Here is a 27,280-nt window from a genome sequence, read left to right as displayed (position 1 = left end):
CTGGTGCACACATTATGATTCAAGAAATCTCTATACGTTATCATTCCACCCGTTAATAATGTTAAAAATAAACTGTATTTATTGATTTATGTACCTGAGAGTAAATGAGATCCTGGTTGATAGGTTTCTCGGTTCCAGATATGATACTGTAGCAGAGTTCAAACCACGAATCCGTACAGAATAATATTCTCATTTCTGGATTGTGTGCACTCGCTGAAACCAAAATATGTATTTTATTACTTTACTATTTTATACAATGATAGAATTTATGTTGTATCACTGCTACTATATCGTATATCACACTAACTCACCTCGCAGTAAAGCCAGCGCGGTATGATTGTACCCGTTGAACGCGGTCGGCGACGGCGTGTGGTGTGCGTGAGCGAGTGCTAATAGTCTACGATGTAGTGCGACCACGTTTCGCCTCGCGACGGCGCTATGGGCGCTCAGCTCGCCGGCGGCGGCGCAGAAGAGGCGGACGGCACCGGCGCAAGCTGAACGGACTTCGCCCACGGGCCACCAGTCCAGGATATAGTCCGCTAAAAATCAGAATAAATATTAAGCACACATTAACCGTGGTTTGTTATTATAAAAAAATATTAGCAATTCCACGTTCTCGAGGCACAGTAATAAAAATAATAAAAACATTTTGGGGGAAAATCTGACAGCTAAAGTTTAAAAGATTGGCACCATAAGGTGCCGTTCGTTTTATTAAGCTGATTGTTAACTTTTAGTACTGAAAACGTGCTGGGAGAAAATGGAAACACTCACTTTCCTCATTGACGGTTTCGTCATCGGAGGGCGGCGGCGAGGGCGTCCGCGCTAGCTTGAGATCGTATTTGCCCTCCTTGCCCATGCGGTACGAGTTGGTGCCGCCCGCGTCCCACGCCACGCGCACCCAACCGTCTTCACCGAGATCACCTATTACGCGACCTTCGGAGCCGGGCACTCCGTCCTGAAAATGTATATTAGGTACATTAACATTTCTAAATAATAACTAACATATAATTAAATTTACAACATGCATGAATTTTTAAATGAAATATTCCTAAGAAACCTGGTAGAAAATGTAGACCAGAAACCTCCAAAATGCGAAAGAATATTTGGCGAGTGTGCAGCTGGTAACAAGGCCCCTACAAAAAGCCAGATTGTATTAACTTGGTGTTGTTGAACGTGTTCATAACAAACTTAATGAAATATTTTTCATGTAGGTATGTTGCTAATTGGTGCCGTGACCAGGATTTTGATATATTGTATTGTAACAAGTGGTTTCTTGCTAATTGGTGCCGTGACCAGGATCTTGATATATTGTATTGTAACAAGTGGTTTCTTGATACTGACGACAGAGTCTGAAAGTTACACTAACCTGGTCGCCCCACTTCCAGTCCTTGCCGCGGACGACCCTGGTTCCGATCTTCATAAGCGACGCCAGCTCGGGTCCGGTCAGAGAAGCGCCGCGAGCACGGGCTCCTAGACGTTCATCTTCGAATATTAGTAGACGTTCTGTGGCTGAAAACGAAAATTATTTCTTATTAGTGCAAATCTAATGACCGCGCCGCGTGATGACCGCCAAAGCAACAGCAGAAGTAGTTACGGTCTCGTAAATAACGCTTGACAAATCAAGCGTCAATGTTTAACAATGACAGCCAAACTTATGGCACTGTACTACGAGTAATATTAGGCCAACATACTAACATGACATAGGTTGGCCCTTTGCCCTTAACCGCCGATTTGCTTGAGGAGCGTGAGGTGAGGCAGGGGCTTAACGCGTCCCCATTGGCTAGTTGCTCGATCTCGGGGCCTTGGCAACCCTCCACAAGGAACGTTAGGATAACATACTAACATGTTATGGGTCTTACCTTTGCCCTTAACTGCGTTGACCACAAAACAAGACGCCTGCAGCGTATCGCCGCCGATTTGCTTAAGGAGCGTGAGGCAGGAGCTTAGCGCGCCCCCATTGACTAGTTGCTCCATTTCAGGGCCTTGGCAACCCTCCACGAGGAAAGTTAGGAAGGCCAAAAGGAATCTGTGAAAAATTGCAATATTATAGATTGTCAATCATTTCAACCATACCCATCGTTAAAAAAGTCGCAAATAGAGCTGAAATTCTTAAAATGTTTGCCTGATTTAAGTGACGGAATATATCTGTCTTGCCACAAACTGCTGAAGTTTTCATGGAGCGTTTTGTCACATAACAATAAAAATGAAATATAACGCGTTTTATTTATGTCTCACCTCGCTCTAGCCGGCCTATTCAACAACGCATGCGCTCCATAATTAGCGCTCATTTTCAACGGTAGTGGCTGATTCTGCTCACCGTCTAGCACTTTTGCTTTTAACTCTATCAAAATATAATCTAGCAGCTTCGATTTCTCTAACAACACCATGTATTTAGTGTATGGTATCACAGATTCAATGCCTTCTAAAGGAGGTTTTAGAGGATGGTGCGGTCTGAGGGGACAGTATGGTGGAGTTTCGGATACTGAGCCGCCGAGAAGGCCTGTCAGACTGGCGTATTTGACGGTCTCCGACATGGTTTGGGAGGCGCATAGAAGTTTATTGATCATCACGTAGCCGCTTAGCCTTATATCCGCCCGCTTGATCTGGAAAAAACAATCGTTTTAGAATAGATATGAGGTATATTTTCAAAGAGCACAGGTTTCAAAGTAAGTAAGTGAGTATCAAGTAAGTTACCTGGCAATACAGCGCTCTCTTTAGGGTGTCGATATCGCAAGGGGTCTCTGAGAGAACGAAATCGACGATAGCAGAAGTTATATTCTGTTGTTCTGCAGACACTTCTTCAAGCATCCAAGATAAGTCTGTGGAAAGTCATTAATTTGATCATGTTCGAAAAATAAGAGGAGTTAGAAAAATATGACGGCTTTGAGTAACGCAAGTCGTATTAAAATATAGGAAGGTTATTTTAGCAAATACTAATTACAACGCATGTGCATAAATTCAACCTAAAAGGGATACAGCGTTTTGTATGTGTCAATGATAAAACTCTAGATAGGTTAGGCGTTCCAAAGTTAAAGCACTTAAATTGTACGAACTGTACACTTGCTCTTTGGTCACAACGAGTTAAACAAAAATGAACAGATTGCGAAAATTAATCAACATTACAGATTCATTCGTAGGCAATGACTAATGAAATAAACATGGAAGTATTTTTTGTGCTGATTTTGTATAAGTATTGGTATAACCTATCTATAGTAGTCATACTATAATATGTGTACCTTTTTCTTCGCAAGCCAACTTCGCCACCCAAGCATTGACAAACTTGTTCCTCTCCGACGTATCGTCGTCCTTCTCCTCGTCGGCCAAGATCAAATCATTCTTCAAGTCGTCAGCCAGCAACAACACTTGCTTGCCGCTCTCCATCGACTCCTTTAATATCGAGTTGTCCGTGTCATTTATAGAACTAATCGAGATCTCGTTCGTAGGCGTTTTATCGTCATCCTCTCTTTCTGAAAGCTTGCAGTCACTTTGGGTGCGTTGGCCGTCGAAATTAGAGGCGTTTTTCACATCTTTATCTGAGACTTTCTTAGTTTTAGTCTTAGTTTGCTGATTGGCCAGTTCTTTAGAGCTAGGGTCGCTGGCGCTTTCGACTTTTTCCGAAGATTTGGAATTCTCTAATATACTAGGAGTGAGTTCGTCTGGGGTTTTGCTCGAGGCGTTGGCGGCAATGGATGACTTTATTAGTAATGCGTCGCCTTGTAGTAGGCTGCCGGTGGCTTTGAGCATGCTCTTGCTGAGGCTGTTCTGCCTGTTACGCAGGTCTTTTGTTGTTTCGAAACTAAAACAGAACAATACGTTATTGTAATTTGGTATTTTGGTGGTGGCTGGTGATGGTGATACAATTAAATAATTTATTGGGAATGGGCGTTATCTAGTACTGTAGACACTAGTGAGTAGTGAGGTATGTAACAAACAAGTTAGATGATTGTAGAAATGAGTTTTGCGTGGCCCATATTATATAATTATACTTTTATGTCCTGACGTATATTAACTTATTTGGTTAGCATATAGGTGCGTGTAGTTCGGTTATAGATATGTGCGTAACCAATGTAGTGACTCAAGCTTGATATACCTACCTAGTAGTTACTAGCATCTATGTTGTTTAAGTGTCTGCATTCATTAAGTTTACGCTAATGCAATTCGTACTACTCTATAAAATGAGAGTTTGCCGTATTTGACACTAATTAAAATATCTCGTTGACAGTTACCATTTATTGAAGCAGCCAGACTTGACGAGCCTCATGACCTTCTGGAATATCCTCTTGGCGGTGGGCTCGCGGTGGGACGGCGGGCGCTTCTGCAGCGCGGACACGGCGGGCGATATCGCTGCTCGGACCTCGTGGAGGAGGAACCGAGCACGCTCCAGGGGTACAGCGCACACCTGGGCAAAGGAAAACCACCGGGATATAACTTTTTGTACAGCCTGCCATCTTACTCTAACATTGTGCTTAGGTCAAAGAAATGTGATCCTAATCGGAACAGTTTGTGTACCGGTTAAATAATTTATTTAATTTCTATATTTCTTGTCATTCTTTAAAGTTCGTAGTCCTGTCTACTATTTCAGAAACTCAATAATTATGGAACTGTATTAAAATGGCACATTTATGTCATAATTTTTCAGATTTTACCCTGCTTTATTTCTATTGAATCACCAACCATTTAAAAAACATTTTTCGTCTAGTAGTGTTTTTTAAATGGTTGATGCTTTATTTCAGATTTATTTTCCCTTCGATTTACATTGATTTACTGTTATTATAACAACGCCATTGTTGCCTTACCTCTTTATACCCTCGCGACTGCTGCTGCTTGGTCCTCATGAGCGTCCACTTGCTCTGTTGTACAACCTTGACTATTTCTGACATTGCTGGAGAGAGTTTCACTTCACCCTTGTCCATTTCTGTGGGTAAAAATAAGACATTTTAACCTTTAACCCCGATATATAAGAAAGACAAACACGGCCTCATTTCGCCGCGGTCTGATAATTAAGACAAAACTTCGCCGGCGACACGAGCACGCTGCACGCTCGATGACGGTTAAAAGGTTAAGAAACATGCATCAAATCATATTAAGATAATATTTTGTTTTGTTTTGTGACTGTACTCTTTTTTCAGCAGCTAAAAACTCATCGAACAATTATAACAAACCCAATCACAAGTTTCAGCTCAATCGAATAATGGGAAGTGGGTCTCGCACCCCTCGACTACCAAAGGTGTAAGGACTATCATTGCTCGTGTCATATAACATGTGACAACTAACCAGCGCTGGCGATGGCGAGGGCGTGCTCACTCAGCCCGGCGTGGTACAGCAGCGCGGCGAGCAGCGTTCGCCTGAACTCCTCCAGCGGGTGGTCCGGGGGGAAGTGGGGGGTGGCGCCCTCGCGACGCTCGCACGCCCACCAGAGGTGGAGGGCCAGGGGATCCTGAAAAATAACACACACGTTTTATTACTCGGAATTTCTTTGGTGATTGTACAATACGACGCGTACTGAGGGATAAATTCGTAAATAGTCCGCGAGCGGCGTTAAAGCCAGATTTCAAATCATTTCATTTCAGATTTTAAATTTCTTCCAATAGGATTGCAGGATAGCAAACATCTGAAAACTTACATGTAGTTTAGGCTCTCCAAGAGCAAGTAGCAACGCATCAGCTTTAGTTCCCGCGCCAGTCCCGGAGCGCGGCGCGCGTGGGGTGTACGCGGGGGGAGGGGTGTCACCCGCGGGGCTGTTGCCACCAGTGGATGAACCGCTTCGGGCCTCGGCCTTTTCTTCTTCGAACGGGTTCGGCGGGTTGGCATCCTAGAATTATAATGGACGCTTTATTAAAGATGACCGTATGCTAAGGTATCAAAATACCTATATAAACGGTCAACGATCGGTTACAAACGGTCATCATAAGCCTTAGGTAAAAGTGATAAATGTACTCATAATATATACTTTTTTTCCTCGGAGGCTAAGATTCGTTTTGTATCGCTGATGTAATGTAATGGAGTAAAGTAAGGTAAGTGACAGAGACTAACTTGCAGTCCGCCCCGCAGTATCACTTGCGTGGCGTAGCTCCCCGCCTCGCGCTCGGCGCGCTGCTGCGGCAGCGAGCGCGCCAGCTGCACGCCGCACTGCGACACGCTGAGCGCTATGTGGAACGCAGCTGACGTCATCAGGTGGTGAACTCGGAGGGAAGATGTGCTTTCCTGGAAGAATGGCAAAATAGTAATGAATAGAATCTATTAACTGAGTTTTAGACCATTGGTTCGTCCCTGTTTGCGACTCATTAAGATAAAAGACGTCAAAAAATAGGATAGCTTCTAATCGGCCAGACGCAAGAGCAAAACAGCCATGCAGTTTACGTACCAGCTCGGTGATTATCACATTCAGTTTAAGGGCTGATGATAGGATACTGAACTAACCTCCAGCTTGTGCGTGTGTATCTGATCGGCATCCATCCCCACACATTTGTCCGTGATCAGCGACAGATACAACGCATGCGGCGCGACGCTGAGCGCCGCTGTAGCGTCGCAGCCGCGCAGTTTGCGCACCAACTCGTTCGTACTGGGGTTGTCGCACTCGAAGTTTTCCACGTCGTACACGTGGCCACGGACTATTATCCAGGAGCCGCCTTCTTTCGTATGGTTTAAAAGATCACATCTGAAAAAATAAAACATAGCTCATCAATATCGCAACGAGGAAATTCAAAAGATTTTTGGAATCACGGACTTCAGAACTTACTTCCGTATAACATTGTTATTCTGCTGATTAAGCTTGGTGACGAGCCCAGGCCAGCCGAGCTGGTCCATCTCCAAACTAGCGGCGGAAGGTAGGATCTGTGCCGCGTCGTCACAGGCGCGCGCTATGCGAATGAGCGCGTCACCAGCGTACGCAAGGATGTTCGGCGAGCGGCCGACGCACGTTGCTACCCACGTTGATAGCTCGCTTACAACTCGCCCTGAGAAATAAATTGTGCTTCTGAAATAAAGCTAACTCTATGTAAACAGATAGGGGAAATTGACATTATATGCCTAAGTGAAACATTCATTAAACTTGGATCAGAATCAAACTTGAAAATTAATGATTATAGGGTAGCAGCTTTCTATTCACGTACCAATCAAAAAAGAGGGGGAACCTGTATTCTGGTTCGCTCAGATATACATTACAATTCCCTAGATGTTAATGAGTTTTCTCAAGATTATGATTTTGAATGCTGTGGTATCGAAATTCCATTTGTAAACCTTTTAGTAATATGTATTTATAGAACACCATCATCTAACGTATATATATTCTTTGAGGCACTTAACAATCTCTTAAAAAGAGTCTGCCGAGGGAAAAATAAAAATATCATATTGTGTGGTGACTGGAATATTGATATGATTAAATGTAACACTCAAAGTAGAGAGTTAAAAAGTATTCTAAGTAACTACAACATAATTAATTACATTACAAAACCAACGAGAAAGACATCATGCATTGACATAATAGCTAGCAATATTCAGAAGGGAATACCTGGTATACACACACTTGGCTTATCTGACCATGATACTGGTCAAACATTATCATGTAGTCTTAGTATAAAAAACAACTTTTCAAAAAAACCTTTAGTGTGGTATGAAAAGAAAAGAGACTACAGTGATGAAAACATTCAGAAATTTATAAACGCTATTGCTTCGCTTTCGTTCTCCGAGGTCTATGAAATCAATACCACAAATGCGGCCTTCAATGCATTTCACGATTTATTCATGTTATTCTATAACCTCTGCTTCCCATTTGTCAGAATCAAGCATGTAACTAAACCCACTGGGAACGTGTGGATAACAAAGGGCCTTAAAAAATGTTGCATTAAAAAAAGAATTTTATATTGTAAGTATCAATATTCCAATTCTAATAAAAAAGAAAATCTTAGCCGCTACAAACAATACTGCAAAATTCTTAAAAAATGTATGAATGCAGCACAACAAGCAATTAACCTTAAAAAAATTCGAAATGCCAAAAACGTGTGCAAGACTTCATGGAGCATTATAAAAAAAACATGTAGCTCCACCGCAGAACCTTCTGAATTCAAAGAAATTACTCATAACAATATTACATACAACAACCCCTTAGAAATTGCAAAACAATTTAACCAATACCTAATAAAATTAACAAACAACAGTATTAAACACACTTGTAATGTAACATCCTTAATTCATCAAAACAGGCACACTATATTTTTCTTACCTGATGATCATTATGAGATTTTTAAAGCTATAAGGAACCTTAAAAATACACAGTCTACGGGCTACGACGGCATTAATGCAAAAATCTTGAAATTAACTGCCAATATTATCTCATTACCATTATATCATATTATAAATCTGTCATACACAGAAGGGGTATTTCCGGATAGGCTCAAGATTTCTGTAGTGAAACCGCTTTTTAAAAAGGGCGATAAATGTGACATGTCAAACTATCGTCCTATCACTTTAATCCCTGTCCTATCTAAAGTTTTTGAACGATTAGTTTTTAGGAAAATAATCGACTTTCTAGCCAAGCATAATTTAATAACCCCCCAGCAGTACGGTTTCCAAAAGAATAAATCGACAACACATGCCTGTTTCGAGCTAATACGAAACGTTACCTTAGGTTTAAATGACAAAGCAGCTGTAGTAGCACTTATGCTGGATATGAGTAAGGCGTTTGACTTCGTGTGCCATGAGACCTTACTTTCAAAATTATATAAATACGGCATAAGGGGACAAGCATATTTGTGGTTGGAAAGCTATCTCAATGGACGGCAACAATGTGTTGAAGTTATGAAAATGGTGAATAATCACAAGGAGTCATATAACTCACCCTACGTGGTAAATAAATGTGGCGTCCCACAGGGCAGCATACTGGGGCCGATATTGTTTCTATTATATATTAACGATTTACCTAGAGCCACACATAATGATACGATACTCTTCGCAGACGATACAACTATTATAATTAAAGAGACGAATGGTGCTTCTCTATGTCATAATATTGCACAGACGCTAACAAATATTACTAAATGGTTAGATGATAATAATCTTAATGTAAATCTAAAGAAAACACAGTTAATCCAATTTCAAACTTACAAAAGTAAATCCTTTGATGTAACTACCGACTTCAATAGCGTGCAACTTAAGGAAACGGATGCTGCAGTTTTCTTGGGTATACATATTGATAAAAACTGCAATTGGAAAGCTCATATCAACTACTTATGTAATAAGCTAGATCGTTTTGTTTATGTTTTGTATCGTTTGCGTTCTATTGTCTCTGAAGCGGCAGCAACCGCAGCCTTTCACGGCTATGTATCATCACAAATTCGATACGGCTTAATAATATGGGGCAACTCTACCGAGGCCGATAGAGTCTTTAAAGCGCAAAAAAGATGTGTGAGATCATTATGCGGGGCCCACTACTTAGATAGCTGCAAGCCATTATTTAAAAGAAAAAAAATACTGCCTTTACCATCCTTGTACGTGTTCGAAATGTGTAAATTTGTTAAAAATAATATAGGTTTGTTTAAAAAAAAGGGCAACGATAAACGGCACAAACACGACCTAGAGATACCGACGCATCAAAGGCTAAAGCTGTTCCAAAATAACTGCTATTGTATGGCTGTAAATTTGTATAATTCTATTCCTGTTGGTATAAGGATACTAGAAGGAAAGGCCTTTCAAAAAAAATTGTATAATCTACTATTGGTGTTAAGGTACTTGGGACGCGACAATCAAACACCAGTTTCTGATCAAGGCTGAAGTTCATTTATTGTACGCTTACCCACAACATGCATAAATATAAAGTACCTACAATCTCCTCTTTTCAAAAAAAAAAAACAAAAAAAAAATGACACTTTCAAATTAAATACATTTAACTGACTAAATATGACGTTCGTACGTGTAATACCTAAACTGAGTGTAAGTACAAAAAAAAACTGAGTGTACAATTTAATAAATAAATGCTGACTGGTAAATTTAAAATTATTAACAAAACTTATGCTTATTGTACTATTTTAAAACATCAAAATGCGCATGCAAATGATTTTCCTTACTAAACATAGGTATTTATAGTAACAGTATTAAAATGACAAACCATATTTTATTCCAGATAAAATGTTGATTCGTGAGACAATGTGCTTAATCCAGACACTTAACATCATTATTAAGTAGGTATATAACATTTAAAAAAAATATATTTCATTACATTATCATGAAAATTATTAAAATAACTTATAACAAAATACACATTTTATTTAGCAGCAAAAACAAGACCAACTTGAAGTGCATGTACAGGCATTACATTATTATAGATATAACATTGATCATTATAGAACTTATTATAGGTATACAGTATGTTAAAATACATTACCATTCCAAACTGTTTACCAGCCCCACGAACCCCACCGATCAGGAACGATCACCTCCCTGCCGGAGCGAGTAACATAGTTATTACTATTATTATTGGTGGGAGCAGACAGTATACTGGATGGACCGGGGTGCGCGACCGTGTCACGAGAATCAAACCCGGTGTCGAGGGCGCGCGGCGCGCCAGCCACACCGCTCGATGACGTCACCGCGTTATCACTGCAGATAGCGATATCATCATAAGGCAGAGGGCACACTGAAATGTCTTGCGCTGCCGGGCGCTGATCAGAATCTTTAATAAGATGTCGTCTATTCCTAATCAAAGTGCCACCACCACATATTTTTACAAGATACGAGCGTATACCGCGCAATGATACGACGGTACCACTCACCCAACGTTTGTCTATTCTTACTTTTACATTTTGTCCAGGGTGTAATTCAGACATATCGCGAGCATTTTTATCATACTGATTTTTTTGCATTTCTTGGCGTATTTCCAACTCTTTTTTTACATTTTTCTGAATTTTAGGCAAAAGCAGTTTTGGAGGACATGGTACAATACCTCTTAGTTTACGGCTGTTAAGAAGCTCAGAAGGGGAAGCTAGTTTGTTACTAATGGGAGTATTCAAATATTCTATTAAAGCTATTCTAAATTCCGTTTTTTCATAGTGAGTTTTCTTTAGCAAGTTTTTAATTGTTTGAACCGTCCTCTCAACTTGACCATTAGACTGTGCAAAGTGTGGCGATGACGTTATATGTTGGAAACTCCACTCTGCCGAGAATATTTCAAAACTGTTGGATCTAAATTCAGGGCCGTTATCAGAGATCACCGTGTTAGGAATACCATGTCGACTGAAAATTATTTTCAATTCCTTGATAACGTTATCAGAGGTTAGAGAATTCAATTTTGCAACTTCAACATATTTGCTAAAATAATCTACTACTATCAAGTATTGGTTTTGCTGAAAATGGAATATATCAACCCCTAGTTTGGACCACGCCCTTTCTGGCACTGGATGTGGGATTAAGGTTTCTTTTCTATTTTGATTTTTAAATGTCAAACATGCCTGACAGTTACTAATGTAGTCCTCTACATGTGCATTTATATTTGGCCAGAACATACTCTCCCTAATACGCAACTTACATTTATCTAAGCCTAAGTGCCCTATATGCACACGCCTTAACATTTCGTTGCGCATTGCAACTGGAATAACAATTCTATCGCCTCTCCATAACATGCCATATGCTAACGTAAGTTCGTCGCGGTAACCCCAATAAGACCTCGCTTGAATGTCAACCTCATGTTTATGCGTTGGCCACCCATCCTTAACATACCTGAGTACTGTTTGTATTTCCACATCATTTTGCGTAGCAACTTGTATTTTTACAAAATGCGTGTCCAGTAACGGGTTACTCACTGCGATGGCACAAACTTGTGCTTGCAAGTCTAGCTGGTCTCGCGGTACTTCAACTGGACCGCGCGTCGGTTCTACAGCGCGTGATAACGTATCTGCCATATACAAGTATTTTCCCGGCTTATAAACTAATTTGAACGTGTACGGCTGTAGACGAAGCAACATTCGCTGTAATCTAGCTGGAGCGGTTGCTATGGGCTTGCAAATTATACTGACCAAAGGCTTATGGTCCGTTTCTATTATTATGTCACCCCTACCATATATATATGTATAAAATTTCTCACACGCGTAAACCACGGCCAGAAGCTCCTTCTCAATCTGAGCGTAAGCTTGCTCAGCTTTCGTAAGCGATCGCGAAGCATAACAAACTGGTAATTCATCTTGCATAAGACATGATCCTAATCCATTCTTAGACGAATCTACTGAAATTACCACGGGTTTATTGAGATCATAAAACTGTAAAACGGGAGCTTTTGTCAAACAATCTTTCAAGTCATCAAACGCTTTTTGGTGGTGCTCTGTCCAATGCCATTCGGTATCCTTACGTAACAACTCTCTCAATACAAAATTCCTATCCGATAAGTTTGGTATGAAATTGCCTACGTAATTAATCATTCCCAAAAATCTCTCTAAATCTTTTATGTTTTCTGGTCGTGGCATATTTTTTATGGCAGAGGTATGTGAGCTATCTGGATATATACCTTGTGCACTAATTCTATGACCTAAATATTTAATTTCTGTTAAACCAAATTTGCATTTATCTCTATTCAACTTTAAATTGATTTCCCTGCACCTGTTCAAAACCCTTTTCAGTCGGTCGTCGTGCTCTTCTTTCGTACGGCCGTGTATAAGTAAGTCATCTATAAATAGGCACACTCCCGGAATGTCATCAAAATTTTCAAACATTTTCTTATGAAAAACCTCTGAAGCGGACGTAATTCCGAACGGTAACCTTAAAAACTTATACCTACCGAAACATGTGTTGAATGTGCAAAGATCCGTACTATCTTTGTGCAAACGCAACTGCCAAAATCCCTGTTTTGCATCCAACGTACTATAATATTTAGATCCCAATAAATTTACAGTAATTTCATCCAAGGTCGGGAGCTTGAAATGTTCCCTTTTAATGGCCTGATTTAAGTCACGTGGGTCTAAACAAAGCCGTAGGTCGCCATTAGATTTTCGCGCTACAGTCATACTGTTAACCCAGTCGGTAGGGCCTTCCACTTTTGCAATTATGCCCTCATCTACCATATTATCTAATTTTTCCTTGATACTATCTTTTAAAGCTACCGGCATCTTTCTCGGAGCGTGGACTACGGGTCTAATACTACTATCAATTTCTATCTTGTACTCGCCAGGCATACATCCTAACCCCTCAAAAACGTCATTGTACTCGTGAAAGATATACTCATAATCCTGTATGACGCTAATGTCCTTTATCAATCTAACTACCTCAAGTTCACTGCACGATTCGCGGCCTAACACCGGTACTACATAGGACGGTACATCCGCTATCACGAACTCCAGTATATAAAAGTTATTTTTGTACTGCACTTTCAAATGACACGTGCCTAGTACAATGATATCGTTAGCTGAGTAACTCTTATACTTTATACACGCCTTAGATAAATCTTGTTCTGCTAAACCAACCTGGCTCAAATATCTTATTGGTAAAATATTCGCATCGGCCCCGGTATCCAGTTTAAAATTAATAGTAACATCTGCTCCGAAGGTTAAATCTATAGACCAATCACTACTCGAATTACTAAGACAATAGATTACCTGATCGATAGGTTCCACTGAGGACTCCACAGCTTGTACGTTATACACCGTGCACATGCGTGAGAAATGATCATAGTTATTACAACTCAAACACATTTTTCCTAAAGCCGGACACTTCATATAGATACCGTGAGCAAACCCGCACTTTAGACACTGCACTCCAGATTTAATTTCACCATAAGGTCCCGTTTGTTGACGTTGTTGTCTCATCTCTCGCGATGAAACAGCTGTTTGCGCAGGAGCGGCACGGCGGCGCGGCGGCGCGGGGCGCGGGGCCGGCTGCGACCAGCCGCGACCTCTGCCCCTCGGCGCGCCTCGCGCTCCGTACCCTCCACGTCTTGATATCCAATTCACCTGACCGTACGGAATACCGCCTTCCTCTAGCATAAACTGGTCTTGACTATTACTTGCTGTAATATTATAAGTATAAGCTTCATGTTCACTGGACTCTTTCTTGATTGACCCCGCCTGCACTTTCGATATTTGCGCAATATTACATATTTCCAGGGACTTTTTTAGAGTTAAGTCCGGCTCTCGCAACAAACGCTCCCTCAGCGCGTTCTCCTGTATTCCACATATGAGGCGATCCCTTATCAAATCATCTATTAGCTCCTTAAATTCACAAGCACTTGCTAGCTTTTTCAACTCGAACGCGTACTGCTCAATTGATTCACTTTGTTTTTGACACCGAGTAAAGAATCTGTGCCTTTCGATGGTAATATTTTTTTTCGGTGAGAAAAAAGATTCGAATTTATCCAATAAATCCTTTAGACTGGCAAATGTACCTTCAAATTGAGCATGTACCTCGCGACACTGCTCACCAATCACATGCAGCAATATGCTCATCTGCACCTGAGCACTTTTTTTAGATAATTCACACGCCTCATAATAAACTTGGAATGATTTTCTCCATTTCTCCCATTCTTTGGAGAGGTTCCCTGATGTAACATTTTCCAAATTATTTGTAAAACTAAACGGTAATGGCGGCGGCAACACAGCTTCCATTATGGCACAAACACTTCTCTGTATGTACGTATATATGTATATTATTGCAATCCAAATGTCTACAAAATCGTAATATCACTACAATTTTCGAGTTTTCAATACCCGTCTCAATTAACGCACGCACTATTTCTACAAAAGGTTCAAAACGGCTGCGCCATGTTAAGGTACTTGGGACGCGACAATCAAACACCAGTTTCTGATCAAGACTGAAGTTCATTTATTGTACGCTTACCCACAACATGCATAAATATAAAGTACCTACAATTGGAACATTGTTTTTATAACTTAAATGATATAAAACAACATTTTAAAATTAATAATTTTAGATAGGATTTAATTAAGTAGGAATTTGACATTGATACACATTAACATTTTTTATTTTTTCTGTATTTTTTCTTTTATTGGAAATTTAATTTGATTATGAATGCTGAAATTTCAGCCGGACATGTAAATAATTGTACAGTTTACTGTTGGAAAATCGATAATGACATGAATGATTAAAAATTTAATACAACTATTTATAATTAACAATATTTAGATAATTTAGTTTAGACATTGACATTGATACACATTGACATTTTTTTTTTCTTTCTCTTCAACATTATTCTGTACTGCTTATTTAATATTTGTTATGTAATTTTGTGATAAATATTTGAATGCTGAAATTCCAGCCAGACATGTAAAGAACTGAATTTGTATATATTGACATCTTATTTATAACTCGTGTTTTATCAAATAAACGATTATCTTATCTTATCTTATCTTATCTAGAATGAAACTTAGGGTCTAGCAGTAACAAGTGAACGAGCTCAGCATAAAAACCCGTCTCTCTACTATCTGTCTCAGAAGAATCCTCGGCTTCTTTGGGCACTTGGCCCGGCGGGAACCCGACAGTCTAGAGAAGTTGATGATCGGTGGCCAGGTTGAGGGCAGAAGAGGCAGAGGCAGAATACCCACACCCTGGTTTGATGCCATTAAGGAAGCCACACGCGTCAAGTTCCAGGGCTCTATGCGGAAGGCAAAAGATCGGCCAGGTTGGAGAGCAATCCAAGTTAAAGCGACTTATGGCGGTCACAACCCTCAGTCATGAGGTTTCGACGAAGAAGAAGAGAATCAGTATGCTTCTAAATAAATAAAGTCAATTTTTTACTTACTCACTAAGACTCCGTCGCCCTGTATTTAACGAGCGAGCGCCGCTAAGAAATAACCGAGTATAATATGCTCAACTACTTCCTTTGCTTTGGTACGCTATCGTGATTATCAACATATAGTCTGTCAAATAACTTTGTCAATAATAGAAAAAGGCGCGAAATAAAATTTGCTACGGGACGATAACCTTTCGATCCTACATTTTTTAAATTTGCCTCGTTTTTTAAGTAACGGAAATGGCTTGACAGGCTATATTATTGTCAAACTTACCGACGATATCAGAGGCCAGAATCTCCGTGAGTTTCTCCAACTGCACGCTGTCAGCCTTGTACACGGCTCTAGTAAACTCGCCGAGCGTCACTTGCACCTGATCGGCGAGCATCTCTATGTATTCGGTGACGATTGCTCGGACGCCACCGCGGTTGCTCCGCCCGCCGCGTAGCCACATCGCTTCGCAGAAAAGAAGTCTGGAAGGACAGTAAGTCAGTAAAATATTCCGCAAATAGGTCATAAGAACACTTATACAAGTGTGACTACGGCGCTTCATCATCAACCGTAGCAATTTACTGCACGACGGTCGTGCAGGATAAAGACTCAAAATCATCGAATTTAGACGCGTACAAGTAACACTTACCCAGTGGCGTAGCTAGAAGATATGGCGCCCGGGGCAGGCACCAAATTTGCGCCCCCTCGCCCCCCCCCCCCCCCTCAAACGAAAGGGTTACTTTTTTACTTATTTAAGTTTACTTTTAATTTAGACAAATACAGTGTATATGTGTTTTTTTAGTACATCGGTGGCTTACGACCTTACGACCCACCTGATGGTAAGCGGTCACCGCATCCTATGGACGTCTACAGCTACACTCCAGGGTTGTTACATGCGCGTTGCCGACCATTAAAATGGTCATAACTTATACACTTCTTTGTTGGAGATCTCCATACTGTAGCCTCTCGAGAAAAGGGAACTTATTCAACTTATTGTGGAATGAGCTCCCTTTTCTCGACGTATTTCCTCCCGCCCGTTGCTAGCCGTGGAGGAAATTCCTCTTAAACCGCACAGTGCGCGACCATTTAGGTTCTAGGGTGTGAGGATAAACACTCTGCCTACGGCGAGCGGTGCAGTGATGGCAAGCTGTCACCGTTGGCAACCAGGCAGCATGTTTTTAACTGATTCGAAGGGTCCAAGATGGCATCCAGGTGCTCCTGCCCAAAGGTGACAGCAGTACTCAATATATGGGATCTGACTTGCGACTTACATAAAATACATTAAGCAGTCTACCCCAGACTAAAGTATCGCCTCCCTTTATTGAGCAAACCGAGTTTTTTTGGATACGAGCGCACCCTACCCAGCAAGGTGGCTACGAAATGATTGGACGTCACTGATGGAAATGTCAACACCGAGGCTCCCAATACTCCCTGACATGGGAAGGGTTGTGCCTTGAAAAATGGGGTTTTCTTAGCGGTAAACGCGCAAAATTGAGTCTTGGTGGGATTGAATTGGACTAGGAAATTGTCCCGATCCCACACCGAAACTCTGGATAGAATGCTCTCGATACCTGACACAGGTTTTTCACGACATTCTAGTATCAGAACGAGGGATGTTGGCACGGCATGTGTTATACAGGGTGGTCCAAACCTTGACGTCCAAATATTTTTTTTAGATTTCTCACGCTGTTATGTGGGCTATCAGAATATGTATGTTAGCCGACTTTTCGTAGTTTTCGAGTTATTATTTTTATTACTTTTAACTTTTGTTAAGAAATTCCGGGGTGAAGCAATTAATTTATTAAAAAAAAAACTATTAAACTTTTTAGAATGTTTCTTTTTGTAACATAATCCTTGACAAACGGCGCAGTTGTTAAAAAAATCAGCATCCTCACTTGGCTGAGTTGGGAAAAAAGACAAAGTTTTACGTTCAAGCATGTCAAGCTTAGATCTTGCCCTTGCCTAAATAAATAAAAAATACAAGCGATTTCAAGGACTTTTGGTCATTTTAGAAACTGCTAGACCCTAAGTTTTTTTAAAAAGGTCAAAAAAGTGATACTTAATAGTCATAATTTGTCAGAGTCGCCGGTCAAGGAAACTGAGGTGGGAAGCTTCCAAATTAGTAATTTATAAAAAAAATCCTCTTTTGTTATTTCTACTATTATTTTATGGGGTCACTTCCCCAGCATCGCTATTTCATGTTATCAGTGCAAATACGACGAACAATTATTAGAAGGCATACAAGCAAAGCTTCACCCCGGAATTTCTTAACAAAAGTTTAAAAAATCATAACTCGAAAACTACGAAAAATCGGCTAACATACATGGGGTATATTCTGATAGAGTCTAGCTACTGAAATTTTACCCAATGGTTTGGCGGGAAATTCAAAAAATCTTGGGCTGGTCACATTTTGTGTAGTAGGAATTATAGTTTTGATACTAGAAAATATTGTTGATTTTCTGTGCACATGTAAGGTAGAGTCTGGCTAGCCAAAAATTGTTGACAGATATTTCGTTGTTGTATCACCAATTGTCTATGATTAAAAAAAAAACTAAAAGTCAGTTGTCAATTTATGTCATTCATTCAAATTGTTTTCGGTTTATAAGGGATATATTTTAAATAATATTAATAATGTCTATACTGAGTGAGGTTCGCAAACTATTATTTAAGCTCGTATATAATTACGATAATGTGCGAAGTCGACGTGTAGCGTTGTATAACGAAAAACTGCAATGTTTACAACTCCTAAACAAATGTAAACAAATTAGAAGGTTGGTGCTCTATAAGTATTTTGATACTTAGCATTTAGCATATTTGGCATAGTACTTACATATGTATTTTTTTGGTAATGGATTAATATTGCGGTATCATCGAGCTAGGTCTTATTTACGGGTACCTAATGATTCTCCGATAAACTTTTAGCAGATCATCGATTCGCCGACAACGATTCGCCGAACATCGTTTCGCAGAGTCATTTATTTGTCAATGTAACTTCTGGTCAACTAACGTTACGTAGACTCTTGGTTCACATACCGTTCAGTTTGCTTCTGTGTAAATTCGCAGAACTATTATTGGACGATTTCCATTTGGCAGAGTAATCGTTTCGTTTAAGCAATGTTTAGTCGAATAACGTTTCACATTTTACATATAAGTCATTATTTTCGAAATAAAAGAATGTAATAAAATATTATCATTTTTTAAGTAAATGCGTTAAGTATATGTATATAAAGTTACGAAGAAGTTAGCGAATATGTAGTGTCAAACTCGTGGTAAGGCTACAGTTGCACTTCATGAAATTGGTGGATTTCAGGAGGAAATGCTTGAGTTACTTTAGAAAATACCGAAATCATAATAATGCCTTTAAAATTTAGGGGTTCCGTCAATTCCTCATGGATTACAACATCAGATCAGAACCAAAATTATTATGGGAATACCTCGCAGGTAACTTTTTTCAAACAAAAAAAGAATAACTCAAATCGGATCAATTCGCAACTATTATTTTCTCATAATTTCATTTCTGGCAACAGTTTGTTTTCGTGGGGTCGCAGTTCTAACCTAACCTAACCCACTTTTCAGGCAACAGTTTGTTTTCATGGGGTCGCAGTTCTAACCTAACCTAACCCACTTTTCAGGCAACAGTTTGTTTTCGTGGGGTCGCAGTTCTAACCTAACCTAACCCACTTTTCTGGCAACAGTTTGTTTTCGTGGGGTCGCAGTTCTAACCTAACTTAACCCACTTTTCAGGCAACAGTTCGTTTTCGTGAGGTTCCAGTTCTAACCTAACCTAACCCACTTTTCAGGCAACAGTTTGTTTTCGTGGGGTCGCAGTTGTTCTAACCTAACCTAACCCACTTTTCTGGCAACAGTTCGTTTTCTTGGGGGGTCGCAGTTCTAACCTAACCTAACCCACTTTTCAGACAACAGTTCGTTTTCTTGGGGGACGCAGTTTTAACCTAACCTAACCCACTTTTCTGGCAACAGTTTGTTTTCGTTTGTTTTGTGAGCTAAAAATATGTATACATCCAAAATGCCAATAATATGTTCCCACCCAAAGTTACAATACAATACAATAATAATGTTTTTTTTTTACGAATTATAAACGTAGGCAGAGCTTTTAGTTACGGCTCTGCGTTAATGAGTCAGTCAGCTACATATTTGGGTGTTATATGCATTGTTAAATATAAATTAGACTTGGATTTTATACAATCTGACGCTTTCTTTAATTTTAACATTCGTCGAAATACATTCTGCCAAATGTAGCTTATGACAGATGGGTTTTAGGTCATACAAGTTATACCAAATAGAAAGATTCTAAATACGTTTTCTTCGATGTAAATATTCGCCTAAATCCTATTATGCTAAACAGATTATGAAAATCACATTTCGGACATTTAAACAAATGCAAAATAAAATTATTCGTATCAAAATTCGGCCATGATAGTAGTAGTCTATTTAAGATTCGGACTTGGAAACATTCGGGCTATTGCATATTATACAAACTGAAGCTTTCTGCAAATTTAACATTCGTCTTAAAATATTTCTGCCAAATAGGTTATGCCAGATGCGTTTCGGGTCACGGAAGTTATGCCAAATAGACGGAACCCGATCGCGTATTAGATTCGTGAACTTCGTGAATGTTACATATTTGCCATGACTTATTTTTAAAAAGAGTTTTTCAATTAAAAGACACGTCAAGATTGTTTACCTTTTTTCTAATGCTAAAAAAATGAACATTCAATATTAATGCCAAATGAACATTCGACCTATTGTGTTTCGACCAATGGTTTCTCGGGTAATTATGACAGTTACTAAATGATTATTCTACGAATAGTAAATATGCGTATCAATGTTCTGCTTATTGACTACTCTCGCAAACGACTATTATGCGTAACGAGATTCGGCGAATCGTTACTCTGCCAAACAACCCGTCTGCGAATCGTTGTCGGCGAAACAAAAATCGGCGTATTTTTTTTCGGAATATCAATAGGGCACCCTTATTTACACTAAATTTCATTTTTCGCCTTGTTACAATGGTATATGGTGAGAAAGTGTTAACGTATGTGTTTATGTGCCTTTGGCAAGGCGGAGAGGTAGTCTTTTGCCCATTTTGGCGCCCCCCCTTGGACGGCGCCCGGGGCACGTGCCCCCCCCCCCCCCCTAGTTACGCCACTGCACTTACGATGTGTATTTTCCATTTGTCGAACGAACCTACGTACCTTTGGAACCTAATAAGCAATTCGCAGCTCGGGCTGACTGTATCCTGCCGGTTTGAGTCGACAGGGTCTCCGCTGAGCACAGCTTTGAAATATATCTGCGTTTGGGCGCTCGTGTTGTGAACCAGATGTTTTACCTGTTACAGTTAATATATATCATTTTTAATTTTAACCACAGATATATTTAGAAACCGATTAATAACACGATCCAAACTTAATGTAGGCATTTCGATACTTACTAAATGCATCAATGGGACTGCTGCAGCCTTTTCTGAAGCTGATTTCTTATTGGGTTGAAACTGCTCGGAAACTGAAATAAAAACTCGTCATGATGTTACATTCCTTCCTTTTGGCTGCCCCACAACGCATAACAGTCATTGGAAAACTACCTAGTTTGAATTTGGAATTTATTGCGAGAGAATACGGTAAGGGGTTGATGAATTTTCTCATGGCTGTTACGTTAGTTATGGCTGGTGGGGCAGTATGCCTCAATCAGCCGCAAGGGACCGGATTGGAGCGTGATTTACTAGATGCCATAAGAATTTTAAGCTTATTACTTTAATACTTTTCATTTTCTAATGACAGCTGAGTACATGCTGCGACTCGGCGGCAGCTGATCTACACCAGACACCAGGGCCAGCACACCGCTTGCGTAACGTGTGCCGGGTGTGCGTGCACGGCTCCAACATTTTAGCGCATGCACACGTAGCCGGCGTGCTCTGGTCTTTAGACCACCTATATACTTTCATAAGAGATGGCCTTGGCGATCACATATAGGTACAGAGATGCCAAATGTTAAGTGAGCACAGTAATTAATTGCTTCATTTAGGGTCCTAGCTAAATTGATTGTTCAATACTTCCGCTATAGACTTTCCAGTTTAGCAAGAACTCTAAATGGCATAACAATCCCGTGTGGTGACTGTACATACTCGTAATTTGGAACTCACCTACGCAACATTCGGACTCGGTGCAGCAAGGCGAGACCCCATTCCCACGGTGCCCGGTTGTGATGTCGATTTGATCGTAACCTCTGTAAACATTAGATAACATACTGGTGAACTTTGATGGAGTCTATTGCTATCGAGCGGCGTCTAGACTAATGTGTCATGGAGTCCACTAGACAGTAGCTGTCTGACAGTAACTGTAATATACGGTAACGTGCTTACTCGTATAGTTTGAGATGCGCGTATTCATCAACAGTGTGCTCTTGAAGGACGCTCAGTAGGGCATCGCTAAGTCCGCCGCCGCCGAGCAGAGACCAGACCAGTAGTTCCGTCATAAAGTGCGCGCCTGCGCTGATCGAGCTTGTGCCTGCAAAAATAAGAAGAGTCATGTAAATTAAAAGCGTCCGTTTAAAAGGTTATGTTCTAACATTGCGTGAAACGGAAAATTTGACTCATAAATCGAGGCTGGCGAAAGGTATAATGTAATAAACCCTTTTATTGCGACTTACGGCTCAAAAATAGAGTAAAAGTGTATATTCTACATCTTTGTTCTGTGACATAATCATAATCATGACATCATCAGTGTGGATTAATTTTAAGTAGTACGTGATATGATTTTGCGAGAATGAGGGGATCTTCTATAGCCTTCCTTACGGCATGCTATGCAAAGTAAAGCGATATCCAAGATGTCTGTTCACTTTGGATATAAATTAGGGGCTGTCCATAAATTACGTCATCGATTTTTGACCCCCCCCCCTATAATCATCCAAAAATCATACTTCAAATGACCCCATTTCCTCCTACTTTATGCTACCGTCATCCGATGTCCAGACCCCCCCCCCCTAATTTGAAATGACGTAATTTATGAATAGCCCCTTATCAGTCGCCGTCGCGGAACCGACTCGGCTCTTGATTAGGCCTTACATAAGCCCGCAAACCCGGGGGGTCACGTCCTCACGTCCTATAATACTACGAGTATCAATTTCTTAATTCCAGCCACATAACCACAACCAACCTTGCGGCAGCAACTCTATAAGGTGCTGCGCCCGCACCTGCGGCGTCGGTAGCAGCAGCGGCCACGCGGCGGCCAGCGCGCGCCGAGCGGCCGCCGCAGCTGCGGGTCCCACTCGGCCCTCCACCAGCGCCACTAGAGCGCTGTGCAGCCCGGCGCACCAGGGGCGGACTTCGTTGGCGTCCTCACAGATGGGGCCGCGGGTACATTGCCATGCTTGGACCTGAAGGCATAGCATTGTACAAGGGTTATGTTGATAACAAGTAAAACTTTTGATAAAAATAATGTACGGACTACGGATTTCTTTCATAGAACATTTTCCTTTTTGGTAGTCAGATAAACATGTCACCCAAATCCAAAAAACTGGCGTAATAGTAATTTGTTTTACAAGATGGTAAAGTTGTTGTTTAGGGTGGTATTCCACCTGTTCAATTTCTTTGTCTAATGTCAGTGCGTCTCACTCTCTCATTAAAGCTAAATGTGAGACGCAAGACACATTGGACAAAGAAATTGGATAGGTGAAATACCACCCTTAGCCGCTCGGTCTAATATTGATACTCGAGCAAGCTAAAAATTCCAAAATCGAACCAAGTATGCGTAAAGTATGTACTACTAAGATTAGCTGAGTAAATTACATACCAATTTCTTTATATTGGACTAAAACTAGGAAATTGACACATGACGATCCTTATTGGGAGACACAATTAATCTTATTATGTGTCCCATTCCACGTCGGATATCTTAATTGAGAGAGCAACGCGATCGTTGACCGATAGATGCCGCTAGCGTCTATGTAGTCGCTCCGCCCCACGCCGTGACGTAGTTCCGCTTCCTCCCCGCCAACCATTGCTCGTTTCACGCTGCTCGCCGCCGCCATGTCATTGTTTCGTCGACCGTCTGACCGATGGTCCGCAAATATTTTTTGCGTATATTTTTGCAGCATGGTACTTACATTTCCGATCCAAAGCTCGGTCGATCAAATAGTGTGATATAGCAGAGATCGCTACTATTAGTCTTTTGGCGGTCTCGCGATCGAAGTCATCGAACGGTGCTTTTCAATTCTACCCACTTTTTTCTTTTTAGCAAAAAAATGCTAAATTAATTTTCATATTCCATGCTGCTAAAATCCTTACCGTTAACTCGCATTTTCGAGATCGAAGTAGGAAGTGCGTCAGTAGTTCTCGTTAACAAGTGGTAACGCAAGTCGTTCCGCATCGGAGAGGGAACGTGCGGTCATCGTGCCGGCGGCGGCGGGGGCGGCGCCCGGGCGGCGCGGAGGCGGACAGCCTGCGCGCGCTGCTGCCGGGTGCCGCGCTTCGCTGATAAGGAGGTTTGGATTGTCCCGAACCATCCGGTGAGCCAGTTTAATGATATTCTAGTTTCATTGGCGTTCAGAAGTTACTTCGACACTAAAGGACGGTTCTCAGGCAGATCGTATTAACCTGGGAGTACCTCGTGTTGTTAGTTGCGACGCGACCGGGGCTCCCCTGCCCCGCCCGGGCCCCGGCCCCCGCGCGCCGTCGACTTTCTCCTGCTGTCGTCCGAGGTGACCCCGAGACGCCGCGACGCTGCGGGCCGGAGCCCGAGGTGTTGCGGTGCGGGGTCCGCGGGACGCACACTCCTATTGCTGCACGCCCGCTCCTGTTGCTGCAGTCGCGGTGCGGGCGCTTCCAGTCCGCGGGACTCCGAGAGACGTCACACGCCCGCTCCTGTGGCTGCGGGCGCTTCCAGTCCGCGGGACTCCGAGAGACGTCACACGCCCGCTCCTGTGGCTGCGGGCGCTTCCAGTCCGCGGGACTCCGAGAGACGTCACACGCCCGCTCCTGTGGCTGCGGGCGCTTCCAGTCCGCGGGACTCCGAGAGACGTCACACGCCCGCTCCTGTGGCTGCGGGCGCTTCCAGTCCGCGGGACTCCGAGAGACGTCACACGCCCGCTCCTGTGGCTGCGGGCGCTTCCAGTCCGCGGGACTCCGAGAGACGTCACACGCCCGTTCCTGTGGCTGCGGGCGCTTCCAGTCCGCGGGACTCCGAGAGCCACACGCCCGCTCCTATTGCTGCGGTCGCGGCGCGGGTGGATCGCGGACCTCTCGATCCCGTCCTGGCGCCAAGGTGAAGGCGGACCGCTTCTGCGTCCCGACTGCTCGAGTGGAAGGAAGGTAAGTTACGTGGAAGCAGTGGAAACGCTACGAGTACAACGACGATCGCCGGGTCGGTTGCCGTCCGTCATGACGTCGCTGGTGACCTACGCGCCGGTGGTGGCCACCACGATGGCGCCGCCGACGGCAGCAGTGTCGCCGTGATGATGCGTGCAACTACGAGCCAGCCATCGGCGCCTCCCGTGCCGGTAACGTCCGTCACGCGAACCGGCGCCTGTCGAGCTGGCCGCCACGACGGCGCCTCTCGCCTCACGCACCTGAGCCTGGCGACGGTGGCCGCCCGCCAAGACGACGCGCCCCGCCACGATGGCACCGCCCGCCTCACGACGCACCAGTGCCTCCCGAGCTGGCCGCCACGATGGCGCCTCTCGTATCACATACCAACGCCTCCCGAGCCGGCGGCGGCGGCCGCCACAACGGCGCCGCCCGTCACGATGACGCCGCCCGCCACGATGGCACCACCGCCTCGCGCACTGGCGCCTCTCGAGCTGGCCGCCACGATGGCGCCTCTCGCCTCATACCAGTGCCTCCCGAGCCAGGCGGTGGCCGCCTCACGCACCGGTGCCTCCCGAGCTGGCCGCCACGATGGCGCCTCTCGCCTCACGCACCGGCGCCTCCCGAGCCGGCGGCGGCGGCCGCCAAGATGGAGCCGCCCGCCTCAAGTGACAGCGCCTCTAGAGCGGGCCGCCACGATAGGTCCTCGCCTCACGGACCAGCTCCTCCCGAACCAGTGGCGGCCGCCATGATAGGCGCCCGGCCTCACGCACCGGTGCCTCCCGAGCCGGCCGCCACGATGGCGCCTCTAGCTTCACGCACCGGCGCCTCCCGAGCGGCGGCGGTTGCCATGATGGCACCGACAATCACGCCGATGCTGTCCACCGATGCTGCAACCACGACGATGTCGTCCCTTGCAATGGCGCCCATGTTCTGTTCGCACGAATACCACCGCGAACTTACCTGCCGTCGATGCTGCCCACCAAGCTGCGCTGGGCGCCGCAGTATCAGTTTTGTCTTGTCCACGTGAACCCATTGAGGTACGCAGGCGCCTATAGCTATGGTGCCACAGCACGAACTGACCGCTAAGCTCTTGGTTTCGGTTAAGGAATCCTCCGGCGACGGCAGACAAGGTCGTAAGGAGCCTCGTCTTAGCGTGGCTCTACTGCCCGGAGTTGAGAGCGGTAAGATATGTCGATACTCAGAGGAAAATACGTCACGTTCCCGGGCTTCATAAAGGTGCTGATCGACGAGGGGCTGTGCCGCTTCGAGGTTCCTACGAGTTCTCGAGGCCATGGAGTGATCCAGCCGGAGAACAGCTAGCGACACGGCCCTGTGCGACCGCTCAAAATCAAGGTGAAAGGCATCAAAAAGGTCTGCAGACTTCACATAATTATCTCTGCTTGCCCGCGCTTACAAAAACGAACTCGTGTGCCAAGCCCATAATAAACAAAATGGGACAAATAAACCCGCTGCGTCTGAACAAGCTTGAGTTTCCGGTGCTAAGAGAAAGAGGCCAGGAGGACTCCAGCAGTTTCCATCTGTCTGTCTTCGACTTTATCGAAACAGTTTTGTTACGCAAGCGCCGAAATCGATTTTAGACTTGATTTCATTAGTTCGATTTCCTTAAAAGCATGCTACCATACCCCTATACTATCTCGATATAGGGTGTTTCTTCGGATAAAGCGAATTAGACATCACGCTCCTAGGCATCACATGGACACGCGGCACAACACCCCGATTGAAAGCTTTATTTTTCGCGACATACCTGCCTTGCTGCCGAGTTTCTCGCAGAAAAGAGACTCAATTCCTCCTGTTCAGTCTCAAACTCGCAAACTTTAGTTCATGGAGGAAGGTGACACCTTCGCAGTCCCCAGCAACACGAAGCTGCCGAAAGCCTCGCGTCACTTCCTTCCTCATCTTATGCAAGCAGTCCGTTACAATCTCCAATATGTATCTCCAGTGAAGAGTAACCGTTAAAGGGCCACATCTGCAGCGCTGACGACAGAAGTGTAAACATACAACCGCACCACTACAGTATACGTAAAACGACGGCGACACTACATCCCCTCCGTTACTACGGCTGTCGCAAAAACTGCTGATGCCCGCAGATCGTCTACAGGTCGCGCTGGTTCCTTGCTACTTACCAGGTCGGTACAACCCCCGAGGGCGACGGCTTATCAAGAAGTCACTGCGCGCCCGAGTGGCAGCTACGCTACAGCTAGGCGCCTTGTTGGCCAGCCTCCGC

General features: G+C 43.1%; 2 protein-coding genes across 2 annotated transcripts in view; both read right to left on the bottom strand.

The window, feature by feature from the left end:
• The window catches only part of LOC134804307 (probable E3 ubiquitin-protein ligase HERC2), a 106,849-nt gene that overhangs the window by 50,867 nt on the left and 28,702 nt on the right, over positions 1-27,280 (bottom strand). The window contains exons 17-37 of the mRNA XM_063777318.1: positions 22,886-23,105; positions 22,093-22,237; positions 21,874-21,956; positions 21,166-21,236; positions 20,930-21,063; positions 15,999-16,195; positions 6,740-6,956; positions 6,421-6,658; positions 6,034-6,204; positions 5,624-5,812; positions 5,275-5,437; positions 4,797-4,915; positions 4,227-4,399; positions 3,237-3,796; positions 2,695-2,819; positions 2,236-2,603; positions 1,860-2,026; positions 1,367-1,509; positions 772-955; positions 312-539; positions 95-213 (exon numbers count right to left, since the gene is read on the bottom strand). Coding sequence (XP_063633388.1) covers positions 95-213; positions 312-539; positions 772-955; positions 1,367-1,509; positions 1,860-2,026; positions 2,236-2,603; positions 2,695-2,819; positions 3,237-3,796; positions 4,227-4,399; positions 4,797-4,915; positions 5,275-5,437; positions 5,624-5,812; positions 6,034-6,204; positions 6,421-6,658; positions 6,740-6,956; positions 15,999-16,195; positions 20,930-21,063; positions 21,166-21,236; positions 21,874-21,956; positions 22,093-22,237; positions 22,886-23,105 — 4,014 coding nt within the window. The remainder of the gene's footprint in view (positions 1-94; positions 214-311; positions 540-771; positions 956-1,366; positions 1,510-1,859; positions 2,027-2,235; positions 2,604-2,694; positions 2,820-3,236; positions 3,797-4,226; positions 4,400-4,796; positions 4,916-5,274; positions 5,438-5,623; positions 5,813-6,033; positions 6,205-6,420; positions 6,659-6,739; positions 6,957-15,998; positions 16,196-20,929; positions 21,064-21,165; positions 21,237-21,873; positions 21,957-22,092; positions 22,238-22,885; positions 23,106-27,280) is intronic.
• Positions 10,392-14,592, bottom strand: LOC134805035 (uncharacterized). The gene is made up of 3 exons (XM_063778325.1): positions 12,989-14,592; positions 11,710-11,884; positions 10,392-10,593 (listed from the first exon to the last, which is right to left on the bottom strand). The coding sequence occupies exons 1-3, from the start codon at positions 14,577-14,579 to the stop codon at positions 10,392-10,394; spliced, it is 1,968 nt and encodes a 655-aa protein (XP_063634395.1). The 5' UTR covers positions 14,580-14,592.

Source organism: Cydia splendana, chromosome Z, assembly GCF_910591565.1.
Source record: "Cydia splendana chromosome Z, ilCydSple1.2, whole genome shotgun sequence".
NCBI lineage: Eukaryota > Metazoa > Arthropoda > Insecta > Lepidoptera > Tortricidae > Cydia > Cydia splendana.
This window is presented reverse-complemented; position numbering and strand designations above follow the sequence as displayed.